Consider the following 19,884-nt stretch of genomic DNA (forward strand, 5'->3'; position numbering starts at 1 on the left):
GTGTGTTGGGTGAGCAGGCACCATGCCCCGCACCTAACATGCTACCCATTCAATGGGAACTAGTGACATCCAGTGGTGATGGCCATTCACCTCAGCTGTGTTGCTGCAGGGATTAACTTTTTCTCTGAGATATGACTGTCATGTCTACCAGATTGAGGTTTAATGTGAACCTGTTCACTGCCTATCAAGAGAAATAAAAAAGAACAGATATGATTGTCTCATAAAAAGATTTATTTATTTTTTTTGCCCAAATGTACAAAGGCAAGTTACAGTATTGTATAAAAAAGAAACATGGTAATGTACACTTTACATCAGAGGACAACTCCAGTAGGGGAAAGGTCAGCTGTGGTGGGAGTTAAAGAAAGGTGATGCATCTGGGGGAATGAATTTCAAAACAAAGCAATAAAAAAAAAAGCTGTAAACATCCTTTTTAAGTACCGATGACTGATACTTAGTGACAGACCCTCTAGTTTTGAGTGACAGAGGGGATGTGAGTTTACCATGAGGGTTGGGGGAAGGGGTGGGGGTCAGATTCAATGCTGGGAAGCAAAACACCATGATAAAATAGTGCATGACTCCACCCAAATGGGTAAACATTGGACGTTTATCAATGTTTGCTTGCAAGAAAATATGGAAGCCATGGTGTAAGAGTAAAAAAAAAAAAAAAAAACCAAAAAAAAAGAAATGAACACACCTCTTCCTCATACGATGGACAACCTAATCAAAACAAAAATAAATTATTAATCGTTAAAGCGCTCAATGTATTTACCTATGCAACTTCAAGGGTTTTTGTGATTAACAGAGAATGGTGGCTTTTCACTTTAAAACCAGATGATGTTTGATTTCTGTTCATCCTTGAAAAAAAAGTAATGCTTTATCATGCCTGTCAATATCAACTACTACTAAAGCCACTTCTTAGGAACATGTAACACACAGAATGACATTACAGCTCTTGATATATCCAGAACAAATTAGATGTGAAAAAACATACATAGGAACAGTCTAAGTATTACTCAACTCAGGGACTGTACTCTACAGCAGCCTATATATATGGCAATGAACTGTTCATTTAGTGTCATAATCTCCTTGTCTTAATAAAACCAGCCACATCTGCATTCCACGGTTAGAATTTCAGTTTTAAGAAAGTGGAAAAATGAACATCAAATTCACTCCCTTAAACATGACAACACCATAATCTGGCCTTTTTGGGGGTAACTTCTTTAAGGCCAAATAATCAAACTTTACCACAAAAGCTATAATACTGCAAAAAACTATTCAACAAACATCAGATGGCAAGAATAATGTCAGTCAGCTCTAGTTTCTATTTCGCCTTGATGGTCAACAACAGTGGCAGCTCTGGACAACAGCTCAGCAGTCTGAAGACCAAAGAAACTCACTGGACGCACAACAATTTTAAAGAACCTGTACAGCCATGCGTAGAGGCAAGTGTTTACCCATTTCATCTGGGTCTCCTATAGCAAGGTGACAAAAAATAACCAAACAAAACAAATAATCAAATAAAAATCAAACTGGCTCAAAATGTGTTATTCGAATATTTTTTTTTTTGGGGGGGGGGGCTATAAAACTGTAGAAGCCTTGAAATGTTGACAGTTATACAAGGGGTTAATGGTTGTTTATAGCTTCACACATATTTCTCTCTGGCTGTACGTAGGTTCTGTAAATTGGTTCTGATAAAAACAAACCCTTCCTCAATATGGGGGTGTTAGACTGTGGTCATAGTGAGCCCAAAGTGAGCTGGGTGGAGAGCTTTAAAAATATATAAGTATATAGAAAAATGAATAGAATAGTAAAAATGAGAGAGCTGCTACAGTATTTGTGGAATCAACATCGGAAAGAGGTGGGGGTGGAAAAGAGGGCTAATGACAGAGATTGACTGAATGGTGATGGCAATCCAAAAAGCGTTAAAATTATACCTCTGTTCATTATATACAGATATCTTACTGTCGGTGAAAGGAGGATGAGAACAAACATCAGCTATGGATCAGTGTGTATGAAGCTATGGATCAGTGTGCTTTGCCTGAGAGGATATTGTATATATATGGGATTTCATGCTAATTGACACCCTACTGGAGAAAACTGAAAACATGAAAATCTTACTCCTGGAGATAGAGGAAAACTGTAAATATGAACAGAGTTTTGAGTGGTTGTTTACAGAAAAAAAACAACAAAAAAAAAAAAACACTTTGTGTTACTAGTATTCACAGCACTTACACACAAGGTCTCCTTGAACAAATAGAATACAAGCTAAAATCTCGGAAGTTCTAACGGCTTTTTTTTCCTGATGTCTTTTCCCTCCTCTTCACTGTGGGTTCCTCTCTGCTCTCCACCCGCTTAAAACACAGTCAACGTTTGGGGAGCTGCTTTTGGACCAGAGATGAACATCTGGTCCCATTTGCACTCTTTCCTCTCTTCGTAGTCAGCTAGACAAGTTTGCAGTGTATCGTTTTTTTTTGCCTTAAGAGACAGTTCAGTGGGTCCTACTGCATTTACATCACGCACCACCCTGACTCTCACACGACGATGCCACCCACTCGCATTTACCTTAATGTCAACACAGTTAGAGGCAGAGTGTTGGTGTGACAAGAGTTATCGTCGGTGGTGGGATGTTGCCATTGAGCTGGAAGAGAGGCACGCGCTGAGGGGCAACAGAGGAGCTGAGAGTTTAATGAGCAGTGACTCCCAAGTCGTGAGAGAGATTCATTTCCAATCCAAGGGAACAGAAAAAAACACTTTGCTTCCTCCGAGGGGCGACCTCCTTGTGGGTTCAACTGCTTATCCAACCCAAGTGACAAATGAAGGACTAGTTGAGCTGTGAGTCGACAGAACCATGTACTGTGAGAACACTCCAAGTCAAGGCCGATCTTCAAGACTGGTTGGCAGAGGCTCAGAATCTGCTACGAGACAGACAGCCCGACTCGAGCAGCAACAAGGGTAAGGTCATCTGTCACAGGTTGAACAGGGCGTTAAGTCTGTTGAGGCAGCTAACCTGGTTTCATCATCAGTTTCAGCTGAGCTACCAGCCATTCTTCAAAGCAGGAGGGAAATGGGAGAGAAAAAAGAAACAAAACAACAACAAAAACAAAAAAACGAACATAAAACAAAGTCTACGAAGTGCCATTAGTCATGCACCAAGGAACTGAATCACAAAAAAAAAAAAAATGTATCAACATAACATCATGGACATGAACATAGTCTTTTGAGCTCAAGTGGCTAATGGCATATTTTGGAGAAAAAAAGAAAGACAACCAAAATAAAAAGTCTTTAAGGATGTAGTGATGAGGACAATGTGTGTGTGTGTGTGTGTTTGTGTGTGTGTGTGCGAGCATGTGTGTGTGTGTGTACGTATATGTTTGGGACCACATGCCGGACGCTGCCAGAGTCTATTCCAGTGTCCCTGCTGAATCTCCGAAGAGCAGCAACTCCAAAAATAAACGAGTTTCACTTTACCATACACATTTTTTTGTTTGTATTTGTGAGGATGCACACTGAAGAGCAAGGGCAACAACTTCAATCATTTCAACATGATAAACTGCTTTTTTTTTGTTCTTTTTTTTTTTTTTTTTTCTTCCGACAGTTTTTATTTATTATTTCAACCACTGCAAACCAGATTCCTCATCTCTGGCCTGCATTCCGCACGAGAAAAGGTATTCCATGAATAAAAGGCCAGACAGGCAATGGGATGGTCTCTTTTTTTCTTGCATGGCTTTTTGACAGTGCAGAATATAGTTCAGTGGCAGGCTGCTTTTGTCAGCGGAGAAAGATGGCTTTGAAACTGGTCTTGCGGTCCGCGTTGGGATCGGAGGTTATAGATGCTCGGAAACATCAAGTCTGCCACACATTCAGGCAGGAGGAAAAGAGAAAAAATAAAAATATAGAAACACCATTCAACTGATGTCTAAATGAACTCCATATATGTCCCCATGTGAGCCAGTCACATGTACATTTGCGAGAGTGAGGTGGTGATGTCAGGTCTCCCTAGAGAGGGTGGGAAGAGAGATAGAAAACAATATTCACTCACAACGGTTGATACGGCAACCTTCATTTCATTTCTTATGACCTGCATAACACTGCTATTACAGTCAATAATCAATATACTAAAGTAGGGGCACTAGTGTACTCAAAAGAACAACGATTCCCCCATCATAGTTATCTCCATCACCCACCCACTAATCCTACCAACAATTTATATTATTTTATATTATTTATGTAAAGCCCCTGCTTAATTGTTTACAACTGTGTAATGCTCCCATTTTTATTCTGGTACTGTTGATGTCGACTATGTGCTATAACGGGCCTGACCTTGCAGTACTGTGCGCAACTTGGAATTTGAGAGAAAGCCAGACTTTGTTTAAAACGTTAAGGAAAATATGGTCCTAATCTACTAAATGTAGAGTGAAAGTCACACTGCATGTTCTGTTGAAAATCCTGTTTCCCTTACTGCTGTACAGCACGATTAAAACAATGAAACTGAAATGCTGTTAAATAGAATGATTAACTTCTGAACAGTTACAATTATGTTATATCAATAAAACATTTTTACATGTACGCACTAAACCTGATCTATGGGGGTTCACAATAAGACATAGGACTCATTTTGACTATCGTGTATTCCTCCAGTAACACCATTCTGTAAGCTCTTTATTCAGAGACAGAAATAGGAATAACTAGATTACATGTTTACAAAATGCATTATGTCATGCCCTAAACCCATTATCATCTACACGACCCAGATACCAACAATAGCCCTGTCAACACATAATTCATGTTACAACAATGCAATTCGAGTCTGCCCAATATGTAGCCAACCAAGTGACTTCACTCTGATTTGGAGTGCACTAAGTGGTGTCTCAGCCATATCTTTCCAGCAGAGGTCAGTGTGAGCTGACGTTTCTCTGAGTGCTGCAGCCAAACTCAGTGTTTTGGTACAGTGACTATGGCTCTATGCCTGTCCTGAAAAGACCTGGCTTCAACTGGACACATGGGGTTGCATTGGTTATGCATGAAAAAAATAAACTAAATTAAAGCAAATCATTCTGAATGATCATGTGGAGAGGCACTAAAATGCCACTTAATGGAAAACTCAATTAAAGACACCCAATGGAATAATGCAAAGAGGTTGGTTGGTCATTGCCAATGCATACTGTGTGGGGCTAGGCTTTCAGTTAGATCAAAAACATGTCCTTATCCAAAGTCCTCGTCATCTCTGTGTTTTTGTGTTTGCCTTACCGTTCTCACCTCCGTGCAGGCGGATACAGTGAGGGAGCTGAGGTTTGCTGGCTGGCGACGATGGCAGATGACGACAGACCTGTGGGGGCATAGAGCATGTCAGTGCTTCGCAGCACACGGCTAAGCATTCGTTTAGGTTGACTGGTGCAGGTTCACTGCTGCTCTATTTGGCTCAGCTTTCAGTTACTCTGCACGGCGACAATGACATCAATTTTACTGACCTGTGGCATAGGAGAGGTCATACTGTCCAGAGAGCAAGGGGTATCCGAGGTGGTGATGAGAGGGCATGACGCGCTGTGAAGGGGAAGAGCGCGGCCTATCCAGGTCCCTCTCTCTCTCCCGGTCTCGTTCCCTATCCCGGTCCCGCTCCCGATCTCGCTCGCTGCCTCCACGCTCACGTTCATGTGACGGTGGCTTGTCTCCAACAGTGGGGGACTTGCTCTTGTACTGGCTTGCGTGTTGGTGGAGAATGTCCAGAGCTTTGGACTCTGATGCTGCCTTGCTGCTCACGGTTGGACTAGCACGGGACTTCTCTCCTTCCTCGCCGGTATTCACCTTCCCACCATATGGGGAGAAGGGATATCCCGCTGACAGATAGGAGCCTGCGGAAATGATTGAGAATGACTGTGATTATGAGATCTGTCACACAACATTAGATCAGTGAGGGCATGCTACAGCTAGGCATAACACAGCACTCTGACAAGTCTGCTCAGCCATTGTTTACCTGGGTAGTTCTGCATCATAACCGAAGACATGCCTCTGTATCCAGGGTGATTGGGGTCATAACCCTGACTGTAGGGGTAGCCATGCATGTATGGCACGTATGGCTGGTGTTGGGCCAAGGAAGAGGGGAACTGCATGTGTGTGTTCGGTCGAGGGTCTTTCTGAGGCCCTCTGTGATCCTCAGAGGAGGCGACTGAAGTTCGGGGATCAGGGCCGTCTTTGCTCTCTTCTTTGTTGGGCCTGGGCCTTTCATCCTTGCACTTACGCTCTCGCTCACGATCCTCCTCCATCTGCTGCTTCTGCGCATCTGGGAACTTGTTGGGGTAGACATAAGCATCCTGAGAAAAGGAAAAACCATAGTGTAAGACATATGACAAAGCAAAGACAGTGCTTGTGATGCATGCACATTCACAAATACACATTTAAAAGGTTTCTCATTACCTGTCTGTACCACATGGCCTGCTCCATGCCTGGTTGTCTGCCTGACTCCATGCTTGTCTTCGGCTCCTCTTTGCCATGGTGTCCTCCCTCACTCAGCTTCATCTTGAGGCCCTCAGCCTGCTGGGAGGCCATTTTGGACTCTTCACTCTTGGGGATGATGACAGACTTGTTGCCCTCCATAGAGGAAGTAGCGTCTTTCTGCTTGCCGCACAACGGCTGAGATTTACCCAAGTCAGACATGCTGGGAGCTTTTGAAAGAGCAGGGGGCCCTGAAGCCTTCTGCTTCCACTCCTCCTTCACTAGCTGACCTTCCCTCTCCTTTGAGGGTGTCTCTGATGACTTCTTCTCTACAGCCCGGTGCTGCTCAGCCACCTGCCTCTGCCGCTCCTCATACTGTTGCCGGTAAGCAGAGTTGGTGTTCATCAGGTGGTTATGGTAAACTTGATCTGTATATCCGTAAGGTGGTATGTAGTACTGGTTGTAGTAGAGAGGCTGCATGTACATATTGGAGCGTTGCTGAATGACTGAGGGCTGCTGCTGAGGGTGCTGTGGCTGCTGTTGGCCTTGGGCGCAGAGCTCAGCTTTGCGCTCATCATGCAGCTCTAGCTTCCCCTTCTCCTCGCTCTGGTGCTCGGAGTCCTCTTCTTTCTTGATCTTCACACTTGGGCCTTCTACCATTGGGCCACCAGTGTTAGCAGCACCTGGGCTGGGGTTGGTGTAGTTGGGGGAATAGTAGTTTTCGTAGCTGGTATAGTATGGAGACTCCTTGTTAGGAGGCTGGGCAGCAAAGAGGGCCTTCTTGGCTCCCTCCCTCACGGCTTGGTCTTCAGCCTTGTTTTTCATTCCCTCGAGCTTGCCTTCCCCATCCTCTCCAGCATCTGAGATGTCAGAGTAGGCTGGGCTGTTAGTCTTCACTGAAGAATTGTCAGCCCCATTCTGGGTGACCACATGCAAGGGATTTAGTGGTGGCCCTACCCCACCACTGTCAATCCGACTGGCCACACCAATGGATGGACTGGGGGCATTGTCCGAGAAGCTGTAGATCTTATCTGCCTCAGCCTTGATGCTGGCCAGGCGACTCTGGTGTGGGTCTGAGCCATTCAGGAGGCTGTCGCTCTTGCCTCCAGGGTCTGAAGATTCTGAGTATGGACTCTTTCCCCCATCAGGCCTTCCTACTTTACCAGATGGCTTAGGACTGTCGGCCTCCTTCCCTGGATCCTTCTTTTTCTTGTCTTTCTTCTTCTTATCCTTGGAGCCACTCATAGCAGGGCTCATAGCAGAGGGATCTCCCATGGCTGAGGGCTTAGGCTGTATAGCTTTCAGCTGAGGGCTTTTGGGGATACCCTGCATTGGTGAGCTCATTCCTTGGCCAGGGTTGCCTGGGCTTCCACCTGGGAAAGGTGAGGCTTGCAGCGAGTACAGCTGTTGAGGTGGTATAGTTTGAGGCAGGGGCCTAGATGATTTAATGTTCTTCTGCTGTAGCTTGTCAGACTTGGCACTATTGCTAGACTTTTTAGATTTGTCCTTGTCTAGGCTTTTCTTGTCGTCCACTCCATCATTGCTTGCCTCATCAGTCAGACAAGGGCCTTCTTCACAGCCATCCATGGGTGTACCACACGCCTCTGGATCCACATCCCCATTCCTCTTTTTGTTTGTCTGCTTAGAACCAAACTTCCCCGGGGAAGGAGATGGGCTCTGAGCATCAAACCCCCTCCCTTTGGGCGTCACAGATCGAGCTGGGGAGAGAGAGCCTTTCTGAGAGATAGAGGCTCCATTGCATCCTCCTGATTCAGGATGCAGAGTTGAGTCTTCCCCATACTCACTATCCCCATCCATGTCCAGTTTGATGTCATCATCATTGTGAGCACGAGCCTGATGGTACTTCAAGCCATTTATGTGCTTGTATTTCTTGTTGCAGTTGGGGTGTGGGCAGTCAATGAGCACCGGAGAGGTACAGTTGCGGTCTAGTGGAGGGGGGAGTGACTCTGTCTTGATGTTGGGGATAGGCATGGTGAGAGGTCCCCCTCCACTACTGGAGTTTGTGCGCATGCGTTTGTTGCCCTTGGTGTCTTCAGAACTTGAGTTCGGCTCCATGTCAGAGGCAGGCTTACTCTTACGTTTGCCTGCAGAGGAAGGGCTTGCCTTGACATCCTCTGTGTTGCTGTTGGGTGGGGTTCGGCGCTCCGAAGAGTTCTGGCTGCCACGACGACCCTTGCTATTGGAGCCTGCACGGGTCTTGCTATTGTTGCTGCCCTTGTTGTCAGAGGAGTTGCTATTCTCATTCACTGGCGTGTTGGTATTGGGCCTCATCCTCTTCCCACGGCCTCTACCATTTCTCATCTCCAAGTCACTAGTCGGAGACTCACAAAACCTGACAAATAAAAACAAAATCATTAACACAAAGATGTATATAAATCAGAACTGACAAAACACAAATGGAAAGCTTTGAAACAGGTAATAATGTTTATTATGCCTGACATTTCTAAATTGAAAACCTATTAGCGTATATAACAGTCTTACGGCAATACAATTAGGGAAAACTGCCGATGGCAATAACTATAACAGTAACACAAATGGTCACAATTATAAGAATTATGATCATATTGAATCCCTTCCATGATGCGATGTATCCAGTGGAGAAAAAAAGCAACTAGATGTAAAAAGAGGAATGAATATCAGACTCATACGAAATGCATATCTGGTGTATAAAGAGAACAATTCAGCATCCCACTGAGTCTCTCCAGGGTTAGTGATCAAAAATCTGGCAGGAACACATCTTTATGTCCACAACTATTTATATCCAGCTTAGGTGCAAAACTGCACTTCAATGCGTTCTCTCCAAGATGATTTATGAATATTGGCTCCTATTTGTGGTATATGTCACTCCGAAGTCATCTTGTTCTCATATTGTAACCATTTGTTTTTTAAAGATCCCCAAAAGGTCTAAAAAGCACTATGTAAGTCTGTCATGACAGATTAGATGCAAAGTGTGTTTCACATTCACACATCTCTAGTGAGAGGCGAGGCGCGTCTCAAAGATGAAATTGTCGCTGAGGTACGCAATAAAACAGGCACTCTCATAAAAATCTTTTTAAGGCAAGAAGCAGTGAGAACAAATTACGAGGAGTTATAGAGTTGACACCTGACATATCAGCTAAGCTCTGAGCAAACCCCAACTTTTGAGTAGATGGCTGCTGTGTAATACAAGTATGCCTTATTCTGAAAACTCATTCCAAAATCCCATCCCCCAATTTATCTACCACTTACTGCACTATCCAGATACGACTTAAATATCTTTACACAGTAAAATAGACACAACTCAGATAGAACATAATCCATGTAGATTTTCTTGAGGCATATATAACGGAGGCTGGCAAATAGTAAATGCACTATGAATAAATAGGAAGTGCTGTGGTTGGCAACCATTTTGTGTAAGTGGGATAACAATGAACATAACTCATCAACCAGTTGTTTTTTTTACCCGCATAGACTAGAATATAACGATAACCTGTATAATGTATTTGTGAATACATTTAGCCCAATACTAATGAACAGCATAAATAGGGTTAACAGCAGCAGGAAAGAACCTAATAAGCAAGAGCCCTGATTTTATGAAAATCTACAACAGATATTTAACACACATCATTGAGTCTGCTAACAACTAAGCTAAAACTCTCACAGAAAGGCAGTTTTTTAAAGCAACTAATAGCATCATCAGTAAAAGAAAAACAGTGCACCAATCAGGGCAAGCACAGTTAATGCTCACCAACATCAGACTAGAATATTAATCTGTGAAGTTCAAAGACCGCCCCACTCCAGCTTGTTAACTGGCATGCTGACTACGAAGACATGTAATTGCAAGTACTGATTGTAATGAGGCTCCTGGCTCTTACTCTACGCGCCTCTTGAAAACAAAGGAGGTGTCACTCATTCTTGCACAAAGGAATTGCTAATATGAAAACCTTTAAAGCATGTTCACCAAGATTGGTGTTAAGGGGGAGAAGTAACATATTGGACATTTTTGAAAACAGAGTGTGACTGGCCAATCCTGTTAGTTTACCTTGGAGGTGCCCAGTCATGCCGGGTACAATCCAACAGTGTCCCGACATACGTCTTATTCCTCCAGGTCACGTTCACCACCAGCATGCCTGAAACAGGACAAAAGCACAAGCCAGTAAATAAAGAGTGTAAGGACAGATAAGCTTTTATTTCACACTGCCTTCATGGCCCTCTGGTTCGTTCTCCCAAGCATGTAACTCATCTCCGTGCTTTTCTTTCTTCCACCCTTTCCCTCATCCACACAGGCTTCAGGCAGACTCTCGACTCTCCATTATAATAGATCAAACAGAGGTTTCCAAGGGCAGCCCTCTCACGGCTGCCTTTTCTATTTCCACAGTGCAGCTCATGACTTTGGTGGCTGAGAGCTCTACACGGCACAGTGAATCATTTATATGTAAAATGATTTGATGGTGTCCTCCACGCGACTTTGCTGCAGAGTGCGAAGAGAGCAAAAAAAATGAGAGGAGTAGGGAAAGAGAAAGAGAACAAGAGAAAGTGGTATAACAGCGCTGTGGAAACAGCTGAATTTCTTTTTTTCTGCCTGGTGTTCAATAAGGCTCTTGTTCAACACCGTGTGGTTCAGCTGAGGCGTGTCCTTTAGATGAGCTTTTGCTTTATTTGCACCCACCCAATCAATACAGGCTAGGCTACAGAAAGTGACAGTCACTGCTGAGACTCAACTTAGTGGTATAGGATTTTGTCGGGGAGGCTGCAGGAGGAAAGAGGGGCAAGGCTTTTGGCAGGCTCCCCTTATTGTTACAAGAGACCTTTTTTTCAACCTCCACCCTCCCCCCTTCTGATTTAGTCAGCAGAGCATGTTCCTTCAACAGATGTCTAGGCCATATTTCCGTACGAGTTGAAGGATTAATTAAGATGTACTGCTCAGGCCACTTGGAAGACAACAACTTATCACTTCTGCCAGGACAGCTGACCAACAAACAAACAAGGATTCTCCTGCCCTCCTCCATCAAGCGTGCCTGACTGGAAAACACCTTAAGCTCTAGAGGTCCTTTGAGTGTTGTCTCACATTAGATTAGGGGAGCTTGTCATTACATGGAGTGCCTTGGCCATGCTGCTTCCTCCTCCTCCTCCTCCTCCTCCACATGCTCATCCATGACCCAAAAGCCCTGCTGATCCATACAATTCAATAGGGCTGATCTCTCAGGTCCCTGGAATCACTCCTCTGAGCAGTCCAGATAATTCTGTTTAAATATTTACATCAGCCTTTGAATGATTAAGGGTCCTGGAATCTGCACTGTCTTCTTTTCCCATATCTTTTTTCTTCCTTCCAGGCGGAGCTAAAGAGACACTGCCAAAAAAAGCAAATTATGCTTACATGACCCACCATGGAACTACAAAATCCAAAAGCAAACCCACAAAGGTGAGTAGCCAGTGACCAACAATAATGCAATGGCTGTCCAGTAAAAGCTCATTTGGGAGAGTCATTCCTCTAGGCTTTGCCAGGGGAAATCAAATGAGTGGAATCATTGGAGCACCCCATTCAATTTCGGTCAGACACGTCATGTCAAATAAGCCTTGCTTTACAACTTGCTAATAAGTGCTCCATGCAATTTAATGTCTCTTATTCCAGACCATGGCTGCATATAATGGCAATTATGGTGGCAGTCTTTTCACCAGATCCAATCTAATCTTGAGGGCCATCACAAAAAAAGAAAGAGAAAGGCCCAGCTAGAAAACTCATCAAGTAACAAGCAAAACCATGAATACACTGAAATAAATCTGGGCCTCTTGTTCTTTGGTTTTAGTGTCTAAAATAGAAAATGTGATGATGAGTGGCCTCACCACATATTTGTTTTAAGTGTCATACAGATATGACAAAACACTGACAAGACAGTTCAGTGACAATCATCATGATGCCGCCTCCCCTCAAGGGTATACTGAAAGTCTATCTGAATCAGAGCAGAAATCTGTCTGATTGTTGGAGGACGTTGTATGGGTCATCTATAAATACAAGTGCTTTGCAGCAGCCTGGTCTCAAAGGGACAACCCGGCGGTGGTACACGCACGCAGGCTAGAAATGACTCGCCTCGTATCCATTTAGATTTATCTAAACAACCAACAAAGTGTACATTACAAATGGTAGGCTATCCATCATTGATCTTTTGACTTTGACTCAATTGTGTTACAGACATCTGGAGGGCTAAGGCCTGCAGTAAGAGGGTTGACATCAGGGCAAGTGGCTGGCTGGCTGGCTGGCTGACTGGCTGCTGCTGCTGCTGCTGCTGCTGCTGCTGCTGCTGCTGCTGCTCAATTTCCCTGGCATTCAGCCTCTCTGCAAAGGCCCTCAAGGCTGCATTTCCAGAGCAATACACGTTCTTCCCATTTAACAGCTGACATTTGCTAGGTATAGCATGGAAGCTTTGTGAAGACCGATACCACACCGCTGTGACCCTGGGCTCACTGCGGTATCCTGATGTAGAGACTCGTGTTGAAGAGCGTGCTTCTAAAACGAGCCCACTCACTGTGTCTTCTCATTTTGATTCATTTCGCCAGCGTCTAGCTGTCTAACTTTGACCTCTCTATGATTGTGGCAGATTTGTCTGTCTCTCCTCTCTCCTTTTATTTTCCATGGAGAGCAGAGCAAGAAAGCAGGGGAAAATATGTGTTCCTTTCCAGCAGGGTTTTCAGTGTCACCTGATGATTGACACTTTGGCTATGGCGCCACTTGGAGAGTCCTCCACACAAACCTTTAATCCAAAAATCATAAACAAATAAAAACGAGCAACTAATTATATCACTGGATAGAAAAACTGGAGGTGTGCCGTCATGGGCTACTATTACGATTTTTTTGTGGTTTTCTCTCAGCTAACCCATGATGACACAAAACTAGAGCCTAATGTATTACTTTACAGTGCCTTATTCAAGCCCCCGTGGATTGTATATTAGAAAACACATATTTCAAAGAATATTGAGTGATTTTTTTTACTGCACCCTGGAAAAACGAGGACATTTCTTTTTTACCAGTCAGTCTTTGGAAAGATCTCATTTGCTTCTGAATTGCCAGGCAGCTCAAGTGCTGTCTTTTTAAGGCACTCCAGGGGAAAGACAAGACAAGCAGTGCCCTCACAGCACGCCTGGAAAGGGGCTTGAAACAAGAGCTCCAAATTAAACCCTAGCCAAAGGACTGCGGTAACATAGCAACGATGTGCTAATAACGAGGAAAAAGATCCATTGAAACGAGAACTCAACATGACAACAAAGGCAGATCTCACGATAATAAAGGGCCTTGATTAATTTATTAGATTACATTTTTAGAGCAGAGTGATTCTTCAGCCTTTTTCAGACCATCTTAAAACGAGCCAAATAGTAAAATAGACCAATGCACAAAGATAAAAACAACAAATACTACTCCTAATATTACCAGAAGCCAACAATTGTGACAAAGCCTGATTGAGAAACCTTACCAAACCTCAAACAGCAACATAAACCACACTGGCATACTGCAAGGAGATACTTCTAGAATATATGTGACCCTGCAGCAAGAAAATGTGGGTCTGCTGGGCTTTGCTTCTCTGAGAGGCTGACACACTACGGAAAGAAAAAAAAGAAAAAACACGTCTCAAAGAGACTTTTATCTGAAAGATGCATTCTCTGCTAAAGGATGCCTCTGTGCTCTGCTTTCCACCCACATGAGTGTGCCACTAAGATACCAATCTGTCTGCTGTTCGAGTTGAGAAACCAAGACTACAAACAAGTGGCACACTGGTACTCACCCAAGCAACAGAAACCCTTAGTAAACCCAGAACCTATGGAACACTGAGCCATTGTTGGGAACATTACAAGGCTATAGAGGTCTATAGTGGGTCTCGTTTTCCTGCACAGCTTTACAGACCTACAATATCATATATTAATCTGCCTAGATAAAAGGAATAGTATTTCCCACATTGTAATACAGACATCTGTCTGGGTGGTGTTAGCCTACTGTTTCATACTGCTCTTGTTAGAGGTACTGTTTTTTTTATTTCATTTATAGTGTGATTTCTTTTTAATCTAACGAGATGAAATCTGAACACAAAAAGCACCAGCGCTGTGATTTCATTTCATATATTAGCAAGTATGAATCCCATTTCAGGGCATCTGTGTTTTGGTGTTACAGTTTTAATTACTTCTGTTTTGTTGTTAGCATTTATCAGAATGATTCGTTGCTGTGCTGTCAAAGTCGATCACTATCCAAATTCCACAGTTCCCAAAATGACTTGATCTTAACCACAGACACGAGAACTGTTTCCGATTTGGGTTCTAAACGGTTACACCCTCACAACACATTGGTTCTCTACTATGATCAGACCAACCATAACCACCAGTGCTTTATTAGAACTTGCTGTTTATTTGTTGTAACACTGGACACACTGTAGAGCAGTACTACACAAACCAACACCTCCCTAACAGCAATTAAGTGCTACATCAGACTAACCCTGACCTACAACCCTCCATTATAATTTACTGCAGAGATGAAGGAACTTGTTTTCTTTGAAACCAACAGCCGATAAACAGCTTTGCTAGAGGCTACGCTGACTGAATTGTGCAGGACAGATTAAATATCAGAGTGAAACCGAGAGGTAAGCTGACACAGGCCTGCTCCTCCACCCTCTCCATTTTGTGAGAATAAACCAGGTCTTGCACTAGTAGCTAGAGGGCCACAGACCCCTGCATATACAGAGCCTTGTTCTCTCCATCGCTCTCAACCCTGTGGTGGCTCTCCCCACTACAGGAACAGAATAAGTGCAGCTGGCTGCCAGCACACACACAAACACACACACACCGCCTGCATCACTGACGAGGACTGGATGAGTAAGACATGCTGTGCCCACAGCAGGCGAGAGAGAGAGGAGAACATTCAGACAGGCAGAGCGTTTGGAATGCTGATGAAGCTGCCCACTCCCCACCCCCTTCTTTATGCGCTGCCTTTTTAGAGACCAACCAGGACACCACAGATAAGCTGCTGGACTTTCCTGGCTGCCAACAAGCGAGAACGTGCTCTTGTGTTTCTTGGCACGGTCACTTTGTAGAGCCCAATGATGGCTGATTGTTTCTCATAATTACCTTCAGGCATTTTTAGATTGTGTTTTCGAATAGGCAGTCCTGCAGTGGCATTACTAAAATAACCCATTCAGAATTACTAAGTCAAACATCACAGAAAATAATATGTTTTGGCTGGGACATAAGAGGCCAAAGCAGGCGAGTGTTGTGCTCTGTTATGGTGAATAAAGCTTGGTTCTTTTTTTTCCTTCTCTGGTTTCCTCCATAATCTCTCTGACAAGTGCCTTTAGTAGCCCACTGATAGGGCCAATGATTTTCCGTTTAAAAAAAATGCATTTTCCGTTTCACATTTGGTGAATTCCGTTTCAGCTCATTTTGTTCACCCTGAGGTAGATTGATGGCTTAAAATGAGTGAATAATATGTGCCCTTCTTAGATTGTTGTTTGCCAGCCATCAACAGAACAGAAGACTAAACATTTTTTGTTTTAAATGCGATTGGGAAGACGAGCGCGTGAATGTGACTGAATGTGGCTTTAGCGGAAATCTGTGGGTCAACCAGAGTGGCCGGAGCAGAGTTCAGCGCAGACGTGACATTTTCTCAGTGGTTTTGTTCTTTAATTAATGTTTGTTCATCGTTGCAATCGTTGTTGTGTTTATTTGAAAGAAATATAGCCTTGCAGCCCAAAATACAGGGGAATTTGGGCGATTTGTATGAACAAAATGATGTTTCCGTTTCAAAGGTGCAATTCCGTTTCAAAGTGTTCATTCCGCGAATTCCGTCCGTTTTCCGTTATCGCGGAAAATCATTGGCCCTACACTGAGCATGTGAACAACCAACAGGAAATGGAGGTTGGAGGCGGCCGAAAGGCCACATGCTCCAACCATAATACGGCTAATCGGCATCAATTAGAGAAACAACCAAACGGGTGAACCAGAGACAAATAACCCTACAAAAACAACACGTCAAAACAGCAACTCACCATCCTCTGTCTCCTGCCAGACGATGCCCTCCAGGTTGACGCTGGTGCCGGGCTCACAGGGGCCCAGGCACTCGGGCTCGGTGGCCAGAGACACTTCAGCCGTGTTCACGGCCACAGAGCGCGTGCGCACCATGATCTGCTCGCAGGGCGAAGCAATGTCAGTGGCCGTGCCCACTGGAGCCAAGAGATGGAGCGGGGGCGGGGGCGGGGCCGGCGTGGAGACGGGAGACTCCATCTGTGAAAGGGGGGGGGGGGGAGAGAGAGAGCGAGGGTAAATATAGGACACCTTCACAAAAATACTGCACATAAACAGAGATCTTGAGATAGTGCTGAGGGGAGGGAAAAAAGCCCAGCGAGAGGAAGCCAGAGCAGCACAGAACTGCTTGAGTGACAACTGGAGAGTGTCGCTACTCTGGCTGCCCTCAGTTTGGGGAGAACACAGGATTGCTGTTGAAGCCTCCGTTGAGTGAGGTTAGAGCCCTTTTTCCTCCCTGGCCCTGCCGGATCTGATAAAAAGAGTGGGAGGAATGCCTTTGAGGTCCGGGGCTAAGAGGAGAAGAGGTACGGAGGTCCTTACTTGCCACACAGTACGATCTCTGACACCACATCATGTCATGGTGTGATCACTCACTAATTCATTCAATTAAGGGGTTGGCTGTGGTGAAGGAGAGTGGTGGAACAGACTGCCAGGCCTCTGTAATTGAATCCACCTGCACTGTGTGGGTATGTGTGTGTAGAAAGATACTTAAAATCACACACACACACACACACACACACACACACACACACACACACACACACACACACACACACACACACACACACACACACACACACACACACACACACACACACACACACACACACACACACACACACACACACACACACACAGCTTCTCTCTCCACCTCTTGCTCTGATTTTAACTACACAGCATGTAGACACCAAGCTTGGTGCTCATTTGTTGCAGCCAACTTAAAATGCATGAATTCATAACCTGGAGAGGCACAAAATGAAAGAGCTAATTAAATTGGGCAGAAAAGTGCTGCACGCTCAGTGAAGTAAGCAGATAAGGGACAGCCCCAATAGAGGACTGAGCGTCGTGAGTGTGTGTCTGACAAAATAATGTATAATGTGAAGAAAGAACAAATATCTGATATTTCAAGCCTTTTGGAAAGTTAGAGACATGTGTTTATTTGCCCAATTAAAATAAAGATCTTTAAAGGTTAAAGTCCCTTAGGCATTCGATTTCAATAACAGCTTTATTATGCTATCAGCAGTAGAACTGCATGAATAATTACTTGTGGCGAAAGAGCCTGACAATTTAATCACGGAGTGTGTGGATGACTCGTGAATAACAAGTGTATTACCCCATGAAACCCTTGAAGTATATATCTCATATGACAATGTGGCATGCGGATATGATCAGCAATGCAAATCAAACGAGAGATAAGAGTATTTAAGGGATGGGCTGTGGAGATGTCTTTCTGCATAAACAACAGCATACAGGTGGATCAACGAACGACCGCTGTGAAAAAAGCTGGCTGGTAAACTAGCATTTAGGATTCATTAGTGCAGCTAGCTTCTCATTTCACTCATTTTACGTCTTTACTCCTTTGGTGCATTTGTAACCACCATGGTGCAGTTAGCCTACAGACTAATTAAAATATCTGTGCTGTTGGCAGATTAGCATTCAAATATTAACCAGCTTGTTTTGGTAAAAGAAATGACCAAAGAGATGACCTTTGGAGAAAATAAAAAGCAAAGAAAGTGAAGGTCTCTGATCATAGTAGGCTACGTGTTAAGATATCCATGAGTAGCAGTACGCAAATTGTCTCAAAATAGAGTATATAAAATAGTTTTCACCTAACATACACCAAAGCAGTTCATCTCTTTTCAGGGCATGTCCTGCACAATCTAATTTCAGAGAGCTTCACCAGAAATGGCTGAAAGCTTGCACTGCACACTGACAAAATCCTCTGGGGAATCCTGTCTGGTCAAACACAAGCTTAGTGCTGGACAATCAACTGAATCTCTGTAGAATGCCAACCTCTGGCCGCATGTCAAATCTGCTCCGCACCGGAAAAACAGAACAGTGATTTGTACAATTTCTTACTGTGCTCTGATTCCCTGCTCAGAATCCGTCCCCAACTATCCTAAATACAAATAATTCAAGTGTATTCTACTGCTTCCAACATGGAAAACCTTATAGCTGTTTATTTAAAGGGCTTAGTTTGTCCACTTAATCTTCGCGCTAACTGCCTGCAACAAATATTGACAAAGCACTGCAGGGTGGCACAGTGTAGCAACATGAAAGAACCAAAGAGCATCCATATTCTCACCGGCTGTGAAATGGAAGACTGTATTACACAGCCCTCCTTCGCTATACTGAATCCCTGTGTCGGAGCTATGACTCATTCCGCACCGTGACATATTGTGAGGCTAATGAGCCAGATGAGATGGCTGAGAAAGGGGTGGGGGTTTGTGTGTGGGGGGTGGGGTGGGGTGGGGTGGGGGGGGATCAACCAGGAAGCACTAAATTAAATGGTTTTCACATATGGCACTAACATGCCTCCTGCATCTCTCCCCCAGCACTCTCCAAGAAGGGCAACACAAGCCCATATAAAATTCGATCCTATGTGAAGGAAAACCGGCGAGCTGCATTATGTTGCAGCATTCCGCACTGAACGAGCGGGGACAATAACCAGATTCAATTTCACTCTCCTTCACTTCGTTCTTCTTTCCCTCCCTCACTGGAAGTTTGTTAGCTCCACAGTGTCTGCAGGTCACGACCCAGTCCGAGAGACACTTTGCGGGTCTAATAGCATGCAGCTTCAGTTGGACACGTCTGATTTTTTGGGAACGCCATGGTGGCACAGACGAATCGACATTAGGCTTCATTAAACAAACGGTGAATCAACACTAGAAGCAATCAAATTTTACTATGAGCAACTGATCTCTGTGGCTAATGGGCAACGCCACGAGGTACCATTTACACAGCTGTAAAAAACACCATTTAAAAAGTAGTCTCTCCCGTTTCTTTAATCTGAACAGATGAAAACAACTATAGCCCATAACTCCATTCTAGTCTCATGATTTTCACCGTGTTTGCACCTAAGGGTTTACTAACCAATGCATGTCTCGAGTAACTGGGTGGACCGTTTTCATTTTGGCCCATACTGGTGCACTACATAAAACATGCTTGTAAGATTATTTCCTCATCTGGCTCAACACTGCAGAGTTATCTGATGGGTTTAGATACGCTCAAGATAAATAACTTCTGGGAAGTCTCAAAGAAAGACTTCGCTGTAATATACAGTCCTTGTTTTCTCTAATCATGGTCGAAATGTGGGCTAGCTAACAAAACTTCATACGCCGTAACCTTTTGTGACATGGCTACCAATAGCAAGGCGACAGACAAAATCTGAAAAAA

General features: G+C 44.1%; 1 protein-coding gene across 1 annotated transcript in view; it reads right to left on the reverse strand.

Annotated features, from left to right (window-relative positions):
* Positions 1-3,567: 3,567 nt before the first annotated feature.
* Positions 3,568-19,884, reverse strand: part of LOC105892919 (zinc finger protein 609) — a 70,370-nt gene continuing 54,053 nt past the window's right edge. Inside the window, exons 3-9 of the mRNA XM_012819238.3 lie at positions 16,452-16,686; positions 10,472-10,559; positions 6,412-8,782; positions 5,972-6,308; positions 5,469-5,849; positions 5,248-5,326; positions 3,568-3,996 (exon numbers count right to left, since the gene is read on the reverse strand). Of these exons, the coding sequence (XP_012674692.1) occupies positions 5,253-5,326; positions 5,469-5,849; positions 5,972-6,308; positions 6,412-8,782; positions 10,472-10,559; positions 16,452-16,686 (3,486 nt within the window). The 3' untranslated portion in view covers positions 3,568-3,996; positions 5,248-5,252. The remainder of the gene's footprint in view (positions 3,997-5,247; positions 5,327-5,468; positions 5,850-5,971; positions 6,309-6,411; positions 8,783-10,471; positions 10,560-16,451; positions 16,687-19,884) is intronic.

Source organism: Clupea harengus, chromosome 6, assembly GCF_900700415.2.
Source record: "Clupea harengus chromosome 6, Ch_v2.0.2, whole genome shotgun sequence".
Taxonomy (NCBI): domain Eukaryota; kingdom Metazoa; phylum Chordata; class Actinopteri; order Clupeiformes; family Clupeidae; genus Clupea; species Clupea harengus.